This window comes from Ciconia boyciana, chromosome 1 (genome assembly GCF_034638445.1).
Source record: "Ciconia boyciana chromosome 1, ASM3463844v1, whole genome shotgun sequence".
Lineage (NCBI taxonomy): Eukaryota > Metazoa > Chordata > Aves > Ciconiiformes > Ciconiidae > Ciconia > Ciconia boyciana.
Genome location: NC_132934.1, coordinates 52,367,541 through 52,388,650, shown reverse-complemented (window position 1 = coordinate 52,388,650; position 21,110 = coordinate 52,367,541). Strand labels below are relative to the sequence as shown.

Sequence of the window (21,110 nt, the reverse complement as noted above, 5' to 3'; positions counted from 1 at the left end):
AATACAGGTGCATTTTCCAATCTCCTGTAAATTTTTCAAATGTTTCTATTTATTTTACCATACCTTAGCAGACTGACCTCTCATCATCAAATGTCTGCATATGGTGTAAATATGAATAGTACCTGTAAAAAGAAAATAAAATAAGTAAAAAACAGGTAAATTCTATAATCCTACATGAAATTTGTTATGCTAACCAACTGAAACTTTTTCTTAATATCTGGGTTGTTATTTCCACAGGCTGAAAAATAAACTAGTAATTTTTCTATAACTACTTTTAAATTAGAGAAGATGAAGCCATTAAATTCTTGGGCGATATTAGCTTCAAAAATACCTACACAATGAAGTAGTATCAGAAAAGAATGAAATTGTAAAAATGCACTATATCAAATTTTTATTAAATAACTGAGAGAGAAAAATCTTATTTTTATCCCCAAATGCCAGCCTCTTTAAAAAATATATTACCTCTCCTCACAGACCCTACCTTATGTGATTCTTTTAGTCTGTCATGGCACTGTCCTAGCAGACAACACCACTGTTATATGATATTAAGTATGATAAGTGAAATGAAGAAAATTTATTCTTAATAGAATTTTCAAAAGCATCAAAGTGACTTACAAATAAAATCCTGTCAGAAATTTACTTAATTTAGGCTATGACACTAAATTGCTTTTCAAAAATCAGCCCTAGAAGTATAAAAGACATTGCAGTTCGGGGGGTAGGGGGGAGATTCTATTCTTCTGTCTGTACAAATGTTCAGAAAGGGACACCTGTGGCAGCGGAAGGCATCACAATGTCAACTGTCATAGCTAGAAGGGTGTTATTATCCCAATAAGCAAGAATTGAGCAAGTATTAGGAAGATTTTTTTTTGTCAGTCAAATGTGTAATGAGGCACAAAATCCATTGCCAGAAATTGCAGAAAAATGCTCAGGAACTGGGAAAAATCTGAGTTATCACCTAACATTTACTTCTAATCAGACTATTGGCTAGGCTTGGTACAGAGACCTGTCCCACACACAGGTAGTGGGACTTAAGAATGGCAGGTGAGTATATTTTAATTCTAATTCTTCTCCCATAGAAGCAGACAAACAAAAACCACACCTCAGAAGTAGGGACTGAGGCAATGGCAGTTACAGCAAAACAAAAGGATAAGAATTTTGACCAATTATCGCTCAAAGAAAGTAAATTTTCCAAAATTAAATTAAAACCACATTACCTCCTCAATTTATATTGCAACAATTGACCATAGTAGAATGGATTAATAATAGTCTTTTGACTTTTGACTAAATAACATTGCCTTTCAAAGCAAAAATATACTGTTGTTGTTCTTGAAATAAAAATCTTGATACACCATTCTCTGCATATCTAGTTCATGGAAGTTCCATTTTTTCCTCATCTTTTTTCCTAATTCAAGCATTTATAAGAAGCACACTAAAATAATATACAGAGAGATTCACATTCTTAAATGTCATATGGTACTTTTTAGAATAGTTTTATTAACAATTTCAGCCTTAAAGATCATTTAAAAAAATACAAAGATGTAATGTCATGGACAGACAATAATTTTCCTCTCTTAGATCTGCAATCCCCTTTAAAAAAAAAAAAAAAACCTAACCCATTAACACAAGTATTTTATTGATAAAAAATCTTAGGGTTTTTTTTTAATCAGGGATCACTCAAAAAATGCCCTTATTATGCTGTAAGATTTCATTTTATTAGTACACTCTAACCACAGCTACGATGAAAAAGCTATTACTTTTACAACAGTCCGTCTGAAAAAGGCGCACTATGTAGAAACTTCAATTTTAAAATCCCTTGTTTTAGGAAAAAAAAAAAATTAAAAACCGTACTGCGATTGAAGACTAAGAGATTTATTCATGACCCTTAGGTTGACCATAAAGAATATGTATCAAGTTTCCCTCCACAGGTTTGCTTAGCAAAGAAATGTAAATGGAGAGCCTGAGGTACCATTGTAGATAAGCCAAGACAAATTCTCCTGAGGTAGAGCCACTTGCATAGTGAGTCGTAATGAGGACAAGGCATTGAAACAAGTCTGCAGGGACTCTTGATTCTGGAGATTTCTGTCACTGCTGCAAACCATCTGATAAATGCAAATATTCCTCTCTTGCAAAGCATGGAACTAAAACATACAGAAACATATGTAAATGTAATATATTTAGATAAAATAGATGCATATGTCAGTTTTTACATCAGCAAAGTACAACAAAATGGTGAGTATTAAAAGATCAAGCATACCAGAAGAAAAATCAGCATGACATTGAAATAAGAATTAGACTATGGAGAAAGTGCTAAAGCTTTAAGGTTGCTGTACCATTAGCCTGAGTCAGTTTCCACTGCGTCACAAGATAAAAATGCACCTAGTGCACTAGGGCTGCTGAAAGGGGCATAGGGAGAAAGGATAAATGAGGCATTAAACTGATATTCAAAGAATCTGGCTTTAATTCTTGGCTTCTCTGTAGATGTGCTCTGTAAATTAAGGCAAGTCTTTTCTGCACTTTACTTCTCCATCTGTATCACAGATATCTCTCACTCTCATCCATTACTTTTCTCTTCTACAGATGCATTGTTCCTTCTCTTCCTAACATAATGTGATCTCAGTCATGTCTGGAGTACAGCATCTTCTGAACAAACCAACGTGTGAGAAAATGAGCTAAGTGGGACACGGCCAGTCAGTAACTATCATCCTCTCAGAAGACTACTAACCTGATAATATTTGAAATTTTATTATTTTTGGCAGTTAATTCACTGAAACTGGAAGTTTCAAGCCCTGGAACTCCATTTCTGTGATTTCCTTAGTGTTACATTAAGAAACAAAAGCTAGCCGTGGAAACCTGGCAAAAAAATTTACATATAAAGCCTTTAGATGTAATCATTTGACACATTATCATTATCCATTTCCAATTGTAGAGATCATTGTCAAACTAGATTCCATATCTGAAAATTTAGGGATATCTCAGTGTCTAAAGGCCAAGTTATAGAACGGGCATTTTAGTATAGACTCATGATAACATCTGGCACTACAATTGGTTCAAGGTCTAGGCAGACATATAGAAAGCAGGAGAAACCATCTCTGGAACTTTAAATTTATTTACAAAGCATTTTTTAAAAACCAAAATGAAATGGATTAAAATAGTCTTTGATCATATTCTCTCTAGGAAGCTGAACTATTTTTGAAAAACAAAAAATAATACAAACAGAGTATCTCTTCTATCATGACATCTGCTTCTAGCTTTTAAGCAAACTGTCTGCTTTTTTCTCCTCACTAAACACCTATTCACAATCTAACTCTGACTAGAGGAATATGAATTTGATTAGCTCAATACACAGGAGATGCCTATGATTTCCTTTTGTTGTTCTTGATCACAGAATAACTTGCATTACTTTATTATGAAATATCCACCATGAGCAAAGAACTGGTTAAGATAAAATCTAACATGTTTTTAGCATTCTCCCTATACCTACTGAAACACTTTCTTCCATGGATAGCAAATGATAAATTGCAAGCCTGTACCTCAATAAACAATTAACACAAAAGGATGCCAACATACTGCAGAGGTCACTCAGCTTCCCAGAGCTTAGAGCACTTACAAAACTATTCAGCATTCTGCCTCTTTTTTCACTGTGAGCAAGTAAGCTATTGATAGTAATGCAATCCTGCTTTTTTACTATGTCATAAGCTTTTTTTCCATGTAGTATTTTTGCATATTTATGGTACAAATTATAGACAATGTTTTAATTCTCTTGCACTCTGCCCAGTTCTTAGATCACATCATACAGAAATTTCTACAACAACTGCAGGATAGTTATCAAATTTTGCCCATATCCTGATTCTGACAGTGCTTAATAGCAACTATTTCAGAGCAAAAACTGCTGTAGACAGTTACAGAATAACCTGTTCAGAGAAAATTGCCTTTTTAACATTAAGTTGATAGTGGTTGGCTTATGCCACAAAAGCATAAGCACTTATATCATCTTAAAAATATACACCAACTCTGAATGTTCATATCATACATGTAACTGTTAAATCTCAATACAATCTATATAGACAAACTATTAAAGATTAGTTAATATTAATATTTAGTTAATATGAAGTACATTTGTGGAGGATAAAACAGGCTACTTATTTTGATTCTGTGAATGCCTTTGACAAAAAAAAAAAAAAAACCCTACCGTAAGTGCTGCATTTTTGTCTCTGAAGCCATTTGGAAAAAAGGTGGATTTAAATTGATGCACATCATCTATGGTATCATCAACGTTTACAGAAACAAACTGCTGAAGGTATCTTCCATAGCACTGTAGAAGTGCCAACTTATATTCCTGAAGAGCGAACAATATGTTATTTTTATAGTTTGTATATTACATTTCTATTTCTATAAAACTTGTGTTATTTTTTATTATCTTTATGTAAAAAGGTATCCATGTGAAAGAGCAGCTAGAAGTAAAACACTAAAGTTTCATACAAATATTCAGCAATGTCATTTCTAATGTGAACACTCTCAGCTTATAAAAGGTTGAAGTACTTAAAAGAAGAGCTTGTGGTTTGGGACTTTCTGTTTATTTTAATCATAAATACAACATATCAGAGAACAACTGTAAAATGTGATCCTGGGCTAATGTAATAAACTCAAAGGGTTCCTGGAATGTCCTGCAGCTTTGCAACAGTAATGATAATGATACTACACTTCTGAGAAAAGTACTTCATAAGGTAGAACTTTATAAACAATATATATACATCATCACTTCCCTCTCCCCTGTTTCCCTGATGTCAAAGCCCTTTTTTAATAAAAGCAGAGAGGAAGAGAAGAGGAAGAATAAGATGCACTAAAAAAGAATGAAACAAGTGACAACCGCAATTTACATATGGCCAAGAAGTCAGCATTAATAGACCAGAAATTGCCACTGGGTCTTTAAGAACTGTTAACAAACAGGATGTTGAGCTTTATGTCTCATTCAAAACAGAGCTCCCCAGCAGCATGTTGAACCACTCTAACATCATGCTGAGACTATGGTTCAGCTCTGACTCAGATATGGAAGTGCCATTTACTGAATCACCTCCACCACTTCCTGCAGCAAAGATTATTTAGAGGTTTCTCTACCAACTTCACTAATTCTAGTACACACACTGACCAGTCATGATAAATTCTGGGAAAAAAAATAACTAATTTGTATTCATAAAATAATCCTTTAATGTTTTATCACAGAAAATTCAAAAGTATTTCCTTGCACCCACTTTTTTCAATATGAATTCCTACCACCACAGTAGCACCCTGAATTTTTAATCATCTCAGGAGTCTAACTCACATGGCGCTATTGTCCTCTCTGCTGTGTGAAAGCAGCAGCCATACACAGAAACTTTTACTTTCCACAGACAGCTATGGGCAGTTGCTCATTTGTGTAATCTAATACATAGATTCAGGCTGTGATAACTCTTAGAATCTGAAGTCATGGATCAGCATCCCATTAAGTTAGTTACTAACATATAGCAAAAAGGTAATTTCTCTCCCAAACAATTTAAAATATATGTATAAGACCAGCGATAGCAGGCAGATACAGGCAGAGAGGGAGGGAAAAAAAATGAGTCAGTACTGATCAGTATGATGACTAATGGGCTAATTTCCAGATATATGACATAATGAATTTAGGTGTGTCCTAAAAGATACATAGCAGATGTATAATAGAAAAGAATCTAAAGTGAGAAGGCACTAAAAAAACAGGAGGACAGAAAGTTAAATTGGTGTTTACCCACTGACTAATCATAGTCAATAATTAATTTTAAAGACTATGCAACCTTAAGTATTATATAACATAAAGGTGGCTTAAAATTCAACTAGGAGTTGAATTTTTCAACTAGGAGTCAAGAGGTTCAACTACGAGTAAAGAGGGGTACTTATGGAATAGGGTCTACCCCACCTATCAGAGAGCTTGATGTTACACCACATCCATCTTTCCAGTAAGGCAATAAATTTGTAACTAACATCCATCACATATTTTTTCTTTCTATTTTCTCCACAGAAAAAAAACTGATACAATGAAAACTACATTTGTAAAGTCAAAGAACTGCACTTAAAGATGGGAGTTCCAAAGAGAGCTCATTTCAAAGTTTTAGGCTGGCCAGCAAAACAACTTCTTCTATGCAATTGCTAACTTTACCTTTACTGTAGAAAACCACATTACACCAGAGGATTGAAGTTGCAAGCAGAAGTCTTTACTCAGAATTCTAGATTATTTTTAGGCAATCTAGGACCCGGTCATTAAGCACCTTGAACATAAGGACCAAATTACCACATTTGAACTGTGCTATGGGAAGCCAATGTAAAGTACACAGAGCAGGGTTTGATGCTTTTGAAGTAACTTCTTACTGAGTACACTGTGAGAGCAGCAGTTCCCAAGTACTAAAAGCTTCATGCAATATTCCAAGCAATTCCTAGGGCCCAGAAGCTAGGAAAACTTGAAGAAAATATGAACATGGAAAAACAGTGAATGGAATTGGCTAGGCAGTGAAGGGGCTATTAACAAATGCAGTTATTCAAGCTTCCTTAAGATTTTCTGTGAGTATTCCTAAACCTATACCATGAGCCTATACCTTCAATTAAAATGGCCCCACAGCTATGGGCTCTTCTATATGCCTTCTTCAACCTACCAGTGAGTGTTAAGTGCTGCTGAAGTTCAGCTTCAGCTTGCTGCTCTTTATTCAGGAGGCAGGAATCTTTTGTGGAATATTTTAGGGCAGACACAGTGAAGGATACATAAGACTTTGTAACATCTGCATGATACTCGTACCTTTGCCCAGCTCTGCGGAAAAGCTCACCTAGTAGCCATATATATATGCTTTCCATTAAATAGCATAAATAGTATTTATCCTTGCTGGATTCCATAAGCAAAGGATATAATCGTGGAAGAACAGTTTCAATGGATGTGTTCCTCCAAAAGATGGCCCCTCAAACCATCTTGATACATTTCCAATTATGGCCTCTTCTTTTCTAGGTGAAAAGAGGGAATCTAATAGTGTCATATGCTGCAGAGAATGAAAAAGGGTGAATACGGGTAACAATTGGCATTTAACTTTTCCTAATGCAAAAGTCAATACAGTTTTCTTAAAAATTATTTCCAGTTTAAACACAATGTCAGTTATCTGTTTTTCTTTCCAGGGTGGGGGGGGGAATTAAAATTTAATACTCCCATTCTGAAAAAAATACAAACTTGGTTTAATCTAATTTTTTATTCTCATTATGTTCAAAAATTAAGTAGAAGTTACAGAAAGCTTTCCAAAAGCATGGAAGAATTCTACTAATAAATTATAGACTTTCACTGACTTTTGTGCTATAAATATAATTTTTCCATTACAATCAACTTTTTAGAAGACTAGTATCAAAAATTTGTGTCTGAAATAGGCCTGAAAAACTGAAGGACATAGTTAAAATGTATACTTGACTGTCTCATAACACAGACACACTAAATAGCCAGAGTTTTAAACTAGGAAAGTATTATTGACCAAATAAATATCTTCTAATATGTTCCTGGCAAAAAGGAGAAATATCCACTGACAGATCATTACAAACACAAAATCACACTAAGCAGATAGCATCTATTTAGGAGCTGTCCCTTACTCTAAATTATGCTAATTTTCTACAATCTTTAAGTGTATTCTCTCAAGCAACTTTTCAAGTACTGGACCTTTATAATAAATTAACCTACAACTCTGTAATCCTTCAGTATTTCTGCTTCATAACTGTACCACTCAGGACCACACAACCTTCTTCAATCCTAAAAGGAATGACTTGCAACTAGTTTTCAACTGCATATCTTTGAGATGCTTCTGAGTGTTATTTAGTAATTACCCTTGAAAGCCCCAGACTTTACAACATGATCGTCTGACACAAATATCACTGAGGTAATGATTGGCACGCCTTTGAGGGTTTTTTCCCAGCAGACACAAAGGACAAATATTATATAGGAATACAACACAAAACCAGCCTTACTGAGTCAGACCAATAGTTACTAGCCCAGTATCCCACCTCCAACAGTAGCCAGTAACAGATGACTAGGTAAGAGTATAAAAATAGTTATTATGTAGTGAAACATCCCCAAAATACTCTCAAAGTCTTCAACAATCTATTTCCTGAATCTTTTTTAGTTGTGATTTACCTTTTTTGAGGAGACCAGAAGTGCACACAGAATGCAAGATGCAGGAGCACCATCGATATATACAGTTGTATAATGTGTAATTGCACTCTGGTTTTTCTCTGTTCCCTTCCTGACAATTCTTTACATCCACTTTTGGTTAACTGAGCACTGAGTTGACATTTCAGTGAAACAAACCACCACTGCTCCATCATTGTCGATTTGTACTGAAGCAGTGTCTACAGGCACAGTCAGATACTGTACTCTACTGTGTTGAAACTTTAAACAAATATTGAAGAAAGAATTTTGATGAAAGTATTTAAAAAGGCAACAGGTGCATAGGAAATACATATATAGAAAATATATCCAAAAATCGGGGCAATTTTACAATAATAAGCAAGAGATACAAATCACCAACTCTCATTGGAATTATTTTGCAAAAGATTTTGCTACTTTCTAAATAGCTTCCAGTAAAATATGATTAAAAGTTAAAGTAGCACAGACACATAATGAAACAAAGACTGTGACTGAGCCTTTTCTGTTTTCATATGGCTTACTTTGATCTGAGCGAGGGAATCACCAACTTTCAGAAGTTTTTCATTGTAATACCACTCCGGCAGTCGAGGCTTGTATTTGATCCAAATATTAAACAAAGTATTTGCTCTAAAAAAAATACAGGAGAAAAGGTTTCAGATTAAACTGGCAGTAGACCTGTCATAACAAGTAAACAAATCAGGAAAACTTCAAATTGTGAAAACACCTTTCTTCCAAATCTATTTGAACCTCTACGTATTTCAAAATAAGTGCTCATTAAAACTGGATTTAACAAGCAGCCAAGGACATTTCTGGGTTTCATTTCTGTCACCAGTTTTTATCACACATTTAAAATAGAATTCATTTTCCCCTGTGTAAATTCTTATTTAAATGTCTTAGTATTAATCCCTTTGCATTGTTCAAACATGGTCACAAGTGGAAAATCTAAATCTATCCCACCTTTCAGCTAGTATTTGAGAGGTTCTGTTTGAAGAAACGATTTGGCATGAAATGTTCAGGAATTGTAAATCATAAAGGGTAGGATTCACAGAGAAGCAAATGACACATTTGTTAAAATAGAAAGAATTTTATGGCAATAGTTGCAATGCTATTCTGTTGCCTGTGCCTGTTATTCTAGCCACAGTTGTCATCAAGGATGACTTTGTGTAACAAATTACTTATTTGGCTGAACCAGCAAGCCTCCCATAAATGGTAACTGGCTCTAAGCAGTTTGCCTCCTCTACAGAGGAACTGACTACATCACACCAGTGTTATAGTCCCTACTGATTGCTGTTTGAGGGTTAGTGCCTTCACATGTACAACTTTCCCACCCTAGACTTCTGTAAGAAAGCTATATTCAAACTGGAAAACAATAATTGATCAGAGAGACTGATAATAAGCACAGGGATTTTTCAGAAAAGAATCCTGTTACCAAATTATTAATAGTATTGACAGTGTTCACAGTGCCAGGCATCTCTTACATTTATTCTCTTAACAAATCACTTGTACAGAAACCTCAGCAGAGAGTGCCTTGTGAAGCCACAACAGCTAAATTATTCATAGGTAGCAATTTCTGAGGAAGGAAAACAACTGAAGAGAAAGGAATTAATGTTTGAAAATAACCTTCTAGCTGAATTCTCACATGTAAACTTTGCGTTAACTGGTGCGAGGTAGCTGGAACTTTTCAATCTCATAAAACAGTGATGCTAGACTAGAATGCAAGACACTTTCTTAAGCTGTTTTCTGACATTCAGGAACTTGGAATCCATTCTCACAGTCTCTCAGAGAGCTCTTCATTTCAGCTTGTAAAAAGATTCCCAATTAAAAAAGCACAATAAGTAACATCATTTTTTCCACACAGAAAGCTGCAAGCCACCTTCACATTTCAAGGTGAAACAGATGGCTGTATGAGAAACTTGTCGAAATGATCTTTACACCCAAAGAATTACAACAATCATAATCCTTTTTTTTCTGAAAGTATCATCCCAGCACAATCCTCAGTTCTTGAAAGTAAACAGCAAAGAAATAAGTAGGACATTCTAGAGGTGTATCCTAAAGGAAAAATGCAGTAACAGCACAAACTAGGCCAAAAGCAACAATCTGAATAAAATGCTCTAAGGCATTATGTTTTTAAAGGAAACCATAGCCCAGTCTAATGAAAAGCACCTTCTAAATGGGGAATGAGTCCCTCCTGATCCATCCACAAGCAATTAACAGTCTGGGTGGCTACTGACTTCTTATACGGAGAGAAGTATCCCACTCCAGTTAGTAGGGATAAATCTGCAAAGAGGCTCCAAAGCAAAGGAATCCATCAGGCATTTGAGCAGAGTTCCCTTGGACTATCAAGGGAAGAAGCTTAGGAAAAGACTTCCAGACTCCAAGAGGCTTGGTGGATACTACTGGAGGGAGAGGGAGAAAGAAGGGGGGAAAAAAAAGGTAGTTACCAGGTTGTAAAGCTGGAAAGTAACTGATAGTAAGAATGACTGTGGATAAAGCTCTGGAAGGTGAGATTACTAAAGTTCTTTAAGACTGATCAGCTGGAAAGTTCCCAGTGAAGGTCGTCTTCATTTTTTGTTTTGAATGCTCATATTAACACATGAGATTCTTAGATGTAATGAACAAGTAAAAAATCTGTAATAAACTACTTTGGTAAAGTAGTGACAAATCTGACTAGGCTTTCAACTTCAATGGGAAGATTAAGGTAAACTCTATCTGCTACAATGCCATGACTAACTACAAGTGAGTTCATGACACAGGAATGTTTCTTTGACACAGGCAAAAGAGGAGAGTGAGACACTTCCCAAACAGCTCATCAGCCTTTCCTTTAAACAGGCTGTAGGACACCAGAATAACAAGTTAAGCAAGTGAATTCTTAAAAAAATACTGGGCTGTCAGAGGTCAGAGGTGAAGTTTCTTCATTTCCAACCACTCTATGAATAATAAAAAAATTTTCCCTAAGGTCAACCCATAATAATGTGCACAGGGTAAGGCCAACATGGCTATACTTCTGGGCCAAAAGTCTTTACTACAGGTAGTAAAGGATTCTCTGATACTGATCAAAAGATGCCTTATTAAATAAGGGGGGCTAAGCCACACAACATGAGATAAAATCAATCGTTCAAGGTAATCCTTTTATGGCCCTGTTGCCAAGAGAAATGGGGTAAAACAACTTCTTGTTTAGTTGAGGGAAAAATACCTTTGATTGCTACTTCTTCTGATTGAAAACATTCATGATTCCAGTACAGGGCAGGTGCTAAGTAATTTTTGTTTCTTACATTAGAACATTGTAAGTGCCTAAATTACGGCCTTACTGTTGACTTATCAACACCAAAGGCTGACAGCATTGAAGGAATGAAGCTGACAATTTTATTTTTCTAAACTGCACATACTTGCCATGTGGAAGCTGGTTTTCTTGCTCCTCTAATAACAAGAACACTTTGATCTCAACCCATGCCAGCAGAAGTAGCTTGACAAATGACACAGCAAGAAGTCTTTAGAGCATTTAGGAAAGCACCTGTAATAGCCATTACCTTCAGAAATTCTTAGGAACAACTAGACTAAGGCTGGTTCTGCAAGGAGCACACACTCCAATTTTGAGTTATCAAACAATGAGAGGTAAGGAAGAAACAACCCTGACATTTCATAATCACAAATAAATATCCATGACTTTGCTAGCTGCCTGAACATACACTAACAATCAGAATTCCAGTCTTCTACCTCTGTACTGCCCCTATACAAATGAAGAATGCCAGAGGATGCAGAGGTACTGGGAGCTTCATGTTACACAATGTTCTCAGTGCCCTGGAGTTAGTTTTGGTATGGATCATCACTACCAGTGACTTCTGGGATCAAGAAGCAGGTAGCATTAGTTCTCATCTCCATGATGAACACTGCAAAATTCTTTGGATGAGAAAATGCTCTCATGTCAACTGAGTTACAGAATCACAGAATCGTATAGGTTGGAAAAGACCTTTAAGATCATTGAGTCCAACCGTAGAGTTACGTGTGGACATGGGTCACATCTACAAAATACCAGTTTGAAAAAGACAGACCCTGCTCAGGTCAAAATATTCCAGAGGGTAAAGAAAGGCTTGGAGACACTGTTCATAAAAACTGATAACTTGGCATGACATTTGCAAACAGATCATATTGAGCATGCCCAACTCCCAATCAGAAGATACAATGAATGTGTTCTTTATCAGCAATTTTGGTGATGTCTGAAGCAGCTGAGTGGCATTCCTTCTTCTAAGGGGCTTAGAAGGGATAACTTTCAAAGTAAGAATAGAGATCAGCTAAAGCAAAAAAAGGTTTGAAGCTATAAATGAAAGGCTTAAAAACAGCAAAGCACTGAAATCAGCTGCTGAAGCAATACAAAAAGCCAACATACTGAGATTCAAAACACTAGGGGCAAAAGCCTGGAGACTGATACCTGCATGATAGATCTAGGCCTAGACGTGAGGTTGAACATGCCACATAAACAAATGGGAAATCCAGATGGCTTAGAAAAGGAAAGATCTCCAGTGCAGACAAATGCCAGGCTGCAGAATCTGAGTACCTCCTGAAAATGTATACAGCTCCTTTAGAGAAGGGTCATTTGTGGACTACATCTAGGAAAGTACCCAGTGAAATACGTAAGGGTAGAAGCTGCAGGTAAGTGATAAGCTAACCACCCTGTAACCTAGCTCCTGCGCTGTTTTTGAATGAAATTTTGATAACCTGGGAAACTTCCATTTTTTTTATGTTAAAGACCTGTAAATTTAGAATAGAACACTGCTCAGATAATAGTGATAGAAAATCAACCTTAAAAGAAGCAGTTGAGCTTTTATCTCATAATGTACCTAAATGCAGGAGGGAGAGCTACATGAGAAATGCACAGTCTATAAAAGACATATGCATGCACTATGAATCATACACTGATTCCTGTTCCAATCTTAACTGCATTACCAAATCTAGATTTATGCATACCCACAGATATGCATGTATGCGAGCAAACAAATATGCACAATTATACTTGCCATATGCTCTGCCTGCATCTATGTGTATAAAAATATACCGACGTAGACATAGACATATGCACAAAAAGAGCTGTGTGGTGTTATCCTCACGTAGCCCTACCGTGAGCGCATCTTTTAGAGGCGTTTACGCGCCCACTTGCATTCACCCTCGCACGCAGTAGCACATGCTGGTGGGCTGCCAGTTGCTCCAGCACCGTGAAGGGATTTTCCTACCAGAGAGCTCAGGCAGCTCTGATACAGCCAACAGTGGTGCTGCCAACTTCCACAACAACTTGTGCTTTTTCCCTAAAGCATTAACTTCTAGGAAGTGCTGAAAAGGGAGGTGTTCAAATTTTGGAGGGTTTTTAATTAAAAAAAAAAAAAAAGGAAAACGGATTGCCAGTCTTTTAGCACACTGCTGGAGATGCTGACCCAGGAGAACAACCTCCTTGGCTAGCTCCCAGGCCAGGGGGAGCGGGAGGGAAGGGGCTCCCTGGCCTGTGGGATGCAGCTTGAGGAGGGAGCCGGGAAGGCGGGATGGGGCCAGGAGGGCGCCGAGGCCGTGTCCTTCGGGCCGGGAAGGGCAGACCGAGCGCCGCGGGGAGGCTGCGCGGAAAGCCCCCGTGAGGCGGCCGAGGGGAAGGGGCTGGAGGGGGAGGACGGGGGGTTAAGGCAGGGGCAGGCGGGAACAAGTGGCTCCCGGAGCGGGTGGCGACGCGGGGACGACAAGGGGGCGGCGGCACAGCCCCTACCCGCGGCGGTGCTGGTCGTGCTGCTGCGGCTTGGCCTCCCCCGCGCTTCCCAGCCGCCGCAGGAAGCCCAGGACGTCCCGCAGCTCGGCCTCGAAGCTGTCTACCACCGGGTTGCCCGGCGCCACGGGCCCGAAGAAAGTGGCCGGCGGGGGCTGCGAGACCGAGGCGGGGAGCGGCGGCCCGGCGGGCTCCGCCATGCTCCGGCCCGGCCGCGGCGGGAACGCGCCGGCGTCGCCAGGCAACGGCCTCGGGCAACGGCCCCGCGGGGCGCGCAGGGGCGGCCGTGGAGGCCCCTGGGGCCCGGCTGCGGCGTGACAGCTCCGCGCTGGCAGCCCCCGCTCCAGGAGGGGCGGCGGAGGGATGAGATCTGCCTTCATCCCCTGGGGAGGGGCTCTTCGGCTCGGGGGTCGGGTTGTAGCCCCCGGGGGGCGAGCGAGGGGTCTCGCACAGCCGGAGGGGTACGAGCCGCGAGTCCTCGCACCTCTCTCCAGCAGGTGAAAGAGCCTTTTCCTCGCTCTGAGGCTACGTACTGCCGAGAGGCAGCTGAAGAAGCTTCAGGGGCACCGTGCGCCGCGGCAGCGGCCAGAGCGTTGCTCGCAAAAGGCGTTGCAGTACCGAGGTGGTTTGCCGTGCGAGGGCTGCTGGAGGAAGCTCGGACGAGGCCAGGAGGTACCTTATGGGACGGTTTTTCAAATACGTGTTTCACCAGGGATGTCGTGTTGAAATTACTGATTGCATCACTCAGCCTGCCTACTGCACGACTACAGATAAAAGAAGAAAGTGTGCGAACCCTCTAAACGGTTATATCTATTTAAAAAAAGGTGGCAAACTAGGAAACAACCAGGCCGTATTTATCAATGTTATAGGAGGCGGCCATAGCAACCTATGTGTTTTCAGGTTCTTTATAGGAATTATGGTAAAAGGGTTTGGGAGGGATCTGAAGGAAACCGGCTATGTTGCCATGTTCATCGTCACGATGAGCATAAGGGACAGCTTAATTGAAAACATGAAAGTGAAAGCTTAGAAATGTACTGAGTGAGCAATGAATCCCGGCAGCCAGGGCCAGTTGGAGGCAGTTTCTTGACATTGAATGGAAAAGGATCAATAGGGAGGGGTAAAGCGAAGAAGTACCTGAAAAGTGCATCCAAGTAATTCATAGATGATAGTAAAGGAACTATCCTTTGAACGACCGGAGAGATGCAGTACCGGCATGCTGAGTGATGGGAACCAGAAAATACTGCATTAGCCAAGCCGGAGAAATGATGTGGGAATCATTTAGGTACTATGGGGAGCATGCAAAAATTTTAATTCATTTATGACTAACGTGTCTGACTCATTTTACACACTGATTTTGTATTGTTACCTGCTGGAAGTTGTGTGGATGCATTGCCCAACTGGTATTGTGTGACTACGGGAAGGTGTTAGCAGGAATCATTCCAGGCGATTCATATGCATGGAGTTAATTCCAGCGACAATGGCTATGCATTTAGGGGGAGCAAATGGCTGAGTGCAAGAGGGAGCGGGTTCCTCCCATTTCTGTGGAGGCAGTAGGAAACGAAGCCTGCAATGAAAAGACACGGCACAAAGGTGCTGATGCTGGGATTTAGAAATCACCGGGTACAGAGACAAATTTTACAAGACAACTGAAATATGAGAATTTGACTTGGAGGGCAATTACTGCTACGTTTAAAGATTTTGTCTGTGCTTTGCCACAGTAACCAAAGAGCTTTCTGTGATGGATTCCAGATGACTAATAACCACTGGCCTCTTGTGAAAGGCGGCTTGTGCCACTATGAGTCTGCTGGTGACATCCGTTTCAAGTCCCTATGAAGATCTGAGCTAGTTCTCCTCACTAGATGGTGCTGTATCCTAAAGGGCTGATCCCTCCATTCATGGGGACACAGACGTGCACTTAACAAAGCAGCAGTGCCTAGAAGCTTCAGAGGAAGCTTGAGAGACTGGAAACGAGACTGCTGCGTAAAACTTTGCATATCTCTAGTATTTGGCTAGCACATGGCGGACTGAATGTAACATTAGCGGTTTGAATTAGTGTTTCAGCCACAGAAACAAACGGAGTCAAAGAAAACAATAAGAGAATAGGAGTATAGCCATTTCCCAAAGGGGAAGATTACAGAACTATGTAAAGATAAAGCTTTAACCACTGGGAGGTTAACCAGGGCGTAGCTGATCAGCCAGCTCATGAAGAGTGTTCAGTCTAAAATTCCTGGGTCAAAGCTCAACAGGGTCCAAGTATACACTCCCTGCTAGGTGGAGGTTTAGTGTAAGGAGGGCAGTTCTGACCCTCTCAGCACCCAGCCTGGAAAGCCATGGAGAACCATAGCAAGGAACTACACCACAGCGAGCATGATAGCATGTATGTAATTTCAATTTTGGATGCTTACAATATTGATTCCTATTTTACTGTTCTGGAGCAGTCTCAAATTTACACTTCAGATAGTCTCCATCTAACATTTAATGGGTCGAACATTTAATGGGTCCAAAAGTCAAAAAGGCTTATAGTTAAATGAATAGAACTTTTTAACTTCAGAAAGATTATAGATTGTTCAGAAGCTTACAGTGTGCATAATCTGATGTTTACAGAGAAAAGCGTGGTGTATACAAAACAGCAAGAGAGTGATGGCTATTGAAGTTGCAACCACGATAGGAGAATTTCCTCCAAAAATGGAGTATACATATCAGTACCTGTATGACTTGGAAAGTTTATAGCGATTCTTTTAATTACATATGTCCCCACAGCCCAAAAAAAATGTGATTTGTTGATTGGAAGGCTAATGATTGATTCATCATTGGTAGGTGAACATTTAGATAGTAACCTGAATTACGGTAAAATTAGGGAGAAAGTAGGTGAGATTATGGAGAGTTGGCACAGACAGGATCCCAAGAAATGGAATTTAGGTAAATCCATTGACCCAAGCAGAGAGGTCACAGCAACCTGTGATTTAATACCACCAGGTCAGATATGAGGAAGCTGCCTCAGAAACAGAAGGACCCACAAAGAGTTAACTTAGTAAAAACCCATATAGGAAGTGTCTGCTCTCATGGCTATAGGGCCAAGAGTATGCTTGAGTCGGAAAGGAGAAAAACTTTGCTGCTAACTCATCAAGCTGCCTGCTTACTTCTCATGTGTCAGTTCCACTTGTGTGAAGAGCAAACAAAGTGGGGAAACACTGTATGATCACAGCAGAGTTGGGCAGGAAGAGTGTCCAGTGGTATCAGGGTACAGGGGCTGAGGTAGCGTCTGCCAAGCCGTATTTAGTCCTTCAATCAAAGTTTGTTTCCTATGAGTAATTCTGAGATGCATGTTCAGATCCCTTCCTAGGATGCTTGTAGCAAATGTACACCTGAATTACGGTGCCTATAGATTTTGCTGTTTGATATTCAGAGACAGAGTCAGTCATGGATGCTGTATTACCAGATTTCTGCAGGGTAACTTGACAGTCCCCAGCGATGAAAGAGATACATTTACGTCATCTCTTCCTTGATGCTTTTAGGAAAAATGTCTGAGTTGAGGTGATTCTGGGCCACCACTTAGCATCTTCAGGCTGATAGGCTAATGAAGACATGGGACTTTAAAATAATGTTTAACATATTTACTGACTAGCGTATTCAGAACTGGGATCTGTATTTACGCTACTTGCAGTATGCCTGCCTGGTCATAAGCGCCAGTATGAATCCACAGTTCTCTCCCTTTGAGTGGGAGTGCGTTGTTGGATTTAAAAAACAGAAGTAACTCTAGAGAAAGAAGTGGTGGCAGGTACGTGCTGATTGCTATGGAGAAGTTCAGTTTGTGAATTAGGCAAGGAAAACATGGTCAAGGACCAAGAGAAACAAAATGTCTTACGTGACAGTACAGCATTTGCTATTCACATGGTATAAGGGAATCAGATATGATGCAAAAGAAGAGCTCTAAACGGCCTGATAAAGGTCCTTAAAAAGCCATCAGGTAGCTGGAAGAGGTGAACTAAGTTGCCGAATGCCAGGAGTATATTTTATAAATGCAATGAAAGTTGTCCAATCGGAGGAGAAAAAGGAAGAACTTTTACTGAGCTCACAAGAAGCAAACCACTTGCAGGAATCAATGTACCTTTCAATTAACTCACTGTACAGGAAGCAGAGAGGTGCAGCAGACGTGCAAGTTTATTGCTATCAAAATCTGTGGCACTTTACCCACAACTGATGAGACAGATGTGGGAATACAGGGCTTTTATGGGCAGCTGTGGGGGATTATACTGTCATCGTTTCCTTCCCATCCTTCTGCCCTTGGTGCTTTAGGGCCATTTGGTAGAGCTGCTTGTGGCTTACTGAGTGTCTTTAGACTCAGATGCCTTACTTAAATCTGCCTTTATATTTCAAACAGAATTTGTGGATTCCTAACCTTATCTAAGGGTACCTGCTGCCTTTCCATGGAAAAGTTAGCAAGGCGATGAGAGATACACTGTCATGTTTTGATAGCATTTGTATTTTTTGCTGTACCATGAAGAAACATGTCCTGAATTAGGAAGGTACATGCCTGACTGCAAAGGTAGGGAAATGTAAAAAGATGGTGGAAATGGCTTATTTAGGACACAATACAGATAGCAACATTATAAAAAAACAGCGCCTACAGAGCTGGAGGCACCTAAAGAGGAAGGATTGCACTGCTTTTCAAACAAAGCAGCAGATCGAGTCCTTTACTGAGATGGTGACACATACTTGTATTCCATCACTGTTCCTGTCACTGAGCAGTATACAAAATTTGTCAAACAATGGAATCGTCTCTGAACTCTGGAACATACCTTAACAAGGTAGCTGAACTTCGTGAATCTTTTGACGAGCAACTGGTGGTCTTTTAAGATATGCCTGAAGCAGATCTGGGACAGTTTTAATGCAAGTGAATGCTAAGAGAAGGAAAATGCTACATTTTTAGTTGAAAATGGCTCTTGGCTTCCTTTCTGATCTAGTGCGTCAGTGTAGTAAGAGGAAGGGAAAAGAGTGATCAACATGAGAAAGAACTGCAATGACTGAGAACTGTGCAACTGCCAGGTTCTTATGGAGCTGCGTTCAAGTTTGGGGTGACAGTTGTCACTGTGTTTTGGTTGTATCATATGAAAGGTTTCAGTGCCAAATTCTAAAGAGGAAGCGTAAGCTTTCAAGGTTATAATATAGAAGTAATTTTTTTTTAATGTGAGTGTGAATGCTCACAAAAAGGTTTTCTCAGTTTCTTTTTGTCATTAGGGAAATATTCTTAGGCATATAGATGAATTTCAGTTGATTTGCAGAAAATGTGTTACATGGGAGAAGTGATCTTGTTCAGTTGGGTTGTCGTCCCCCCCCCGAAAGTGTAGGAATGTGTAATATTTGCGTGAACAATCTGTGAGATTTGACTCTCCCACTCAGGCTGTATTGTTATGCATTGAGTGGGTTAAACAGTCTTTGGGGAGGGAGATGCAGCATTTTTTTTATATAGCTGAGTTTGTAAGAGGTTTAAGTTGAAACACAACAGATTCTGAGATCTGCTTTATGGACTTAAGTACCTAAGGTAGCAGTTGGACACATCGAAGTCCATTAGTGACTTTCCAAAAGATGGAACTATTGCTTCAATGAGATAGTTTGCCTAAAATTCCTGTTATTTTCTTTATTTGAGTAAGATATGCTTTATTCCAGTTTACAAGTACATTCTACTCAAGTAGACATTGATTGATATAGCTTATTTTGGAAAGACTTCCAGGGACCTGCAAATATTTCTTCTGAGGATGTACTAATTTTGATTCACTAGACAGACCGTGGAGGTAAACTTCTTGTCTCACTCAGAGATCTTATCTCAAATCTCAGGAAGCTGTAGGGGTTCTTCTAATGAAGAAGCTATGCCTAAGGCTAGTTTAGAGCTATAATAAAGAAGTCTTGCACAAAATCCCTGTAAATCCTTTCCAGTCATGAAAAGGTGAAGGTCTAAACAAGATTTTCAGTGATGTGCATGAAAGCTGCATCTTAGAAACACATTAAAAATGCCAAACACTTAGCTGTATGTATAAAAACCTAGAGAGAGGCCTGAGCTAAAGACAACATCCAATTTATTGAGCAGAGAGGCAAGCAAGATTATTATATTTTCTATGGAATGTGAGAAAAGAAGTAGCAGAGATGGAGCATGGAAATGAATTCTATTATAGCTGCATTCAACTTAAGGTGATTGCTAGGCATCTAGTAGTTAAGATTTGATTTTGGAAAAAAAGTAGTGACATGTTTTGTTTAAAACCATCATGCATTTTCTTCATTTCATAAAGATTCTCAAGACAAACTTTAAATGAGAGGAAGTATAGCCTATTCCAGGAAATAAATTACTTCTGAAGACCTTCCCAAATCTCTCTTGAAGCCAAGTATGACAGTGCATTTTTATTCATAGTCTCCTGATCCACATTTGCTGTTATAATTCTGAGCTGCTACAAATGCTGTGGATAGAAATCATCTTGGGAAAATAACACTATTGTTTGTATATATAACTCCCGAGTAGCCAAATGCATCCTTATCATGACACTTTCTCTGTTGTGCATTTGGTCCGGGAGTACTCACAGGATCAAAATAGACTCTTCTAGGAATTAACCATTGGCAACAAACAAAGGAGACCTAAAATAACCTGGTGATGACCTCCAATATTTTTAGATCAATGCATTTCTGTTCAGGCCATTTCTTATTGCATTACAGAATGAATTTTGAAACTTTTTGGCATCATTGTTTCCATTTTCCATTCTTATTAGTTTCTCACTCACCTGCCAGAATATTTCACTCCAAGGTCAAAGCATCTGCTGATTGAGATTTGTTCAAGCAGCTGACAGAAATTGTTTTGGGCAATAGCCTGACCTTGGACTAGGAGATTTAGCAGCTTGGAAGTCAGCAGTAGAAAATTATGCAATGTGGAAGAGTAGTTATTTGTTGGTTATTAAGCCTTGCTTATTCAAGGAAGGAGAAGAAAAATCTTTGTCTTCACATAGTTATTTGGATATCTCATATTTTTAAACAATACTTTTTTTTATTTTTCTATGTAATTATATTTTCTAGGTTATTCTTTCTAATAATATATACCATTATGACCTTTTGGTATATATTATTATATTATCTCAGTATATATTATTTCTAATAATATTATTTCTAATAATGATATATGTAATAATCCAGGTCATTATGAGCTTTTATCTC

The 21,110-nt window shown here is 39.0% G+C and overlaps 1 protein-coding gene across 1 annotated transcript in view; it reads right to left on the bottom strand.

Annotated features, from left to right (window-relative positions):
• Window positions 1-14,118, bottom strand: part of CFAP54 (cilia and flagella associated protein 54) — a 116,644-nt gene extending 102,526 nt beyond the window's left edge. The window contains exons 1-5 of the mRNA XM_072865784.1: window positions 13,920-14,118; window positions 8,698-8,803; window positions 4,190-4,336; window positions 1,967-2,138; window positions 64-122 (exon numbers count right to left, since the gene is read on the bottom strand). Of these exons, the coding sequence (XP_072721885.1) occupies window positions 64-122; window positions 1,967-2,138; window positions 4,190-4,336; window positions 8,698-8,803; window positions 13,920-14,116 (681 nt within the window). The 5' untranslated portion in view covers window positions 14,117-14,118. The remainder of the gene's footprint in view (window positions 1-63; window positions 123-1,966; window positions 2,139-4,189; window positions 4,337-8,697; window positions 8,804-13,919) is intronic.
• Window positions 14,119-21,110: the final 6,992 nt, after the last annotated feature.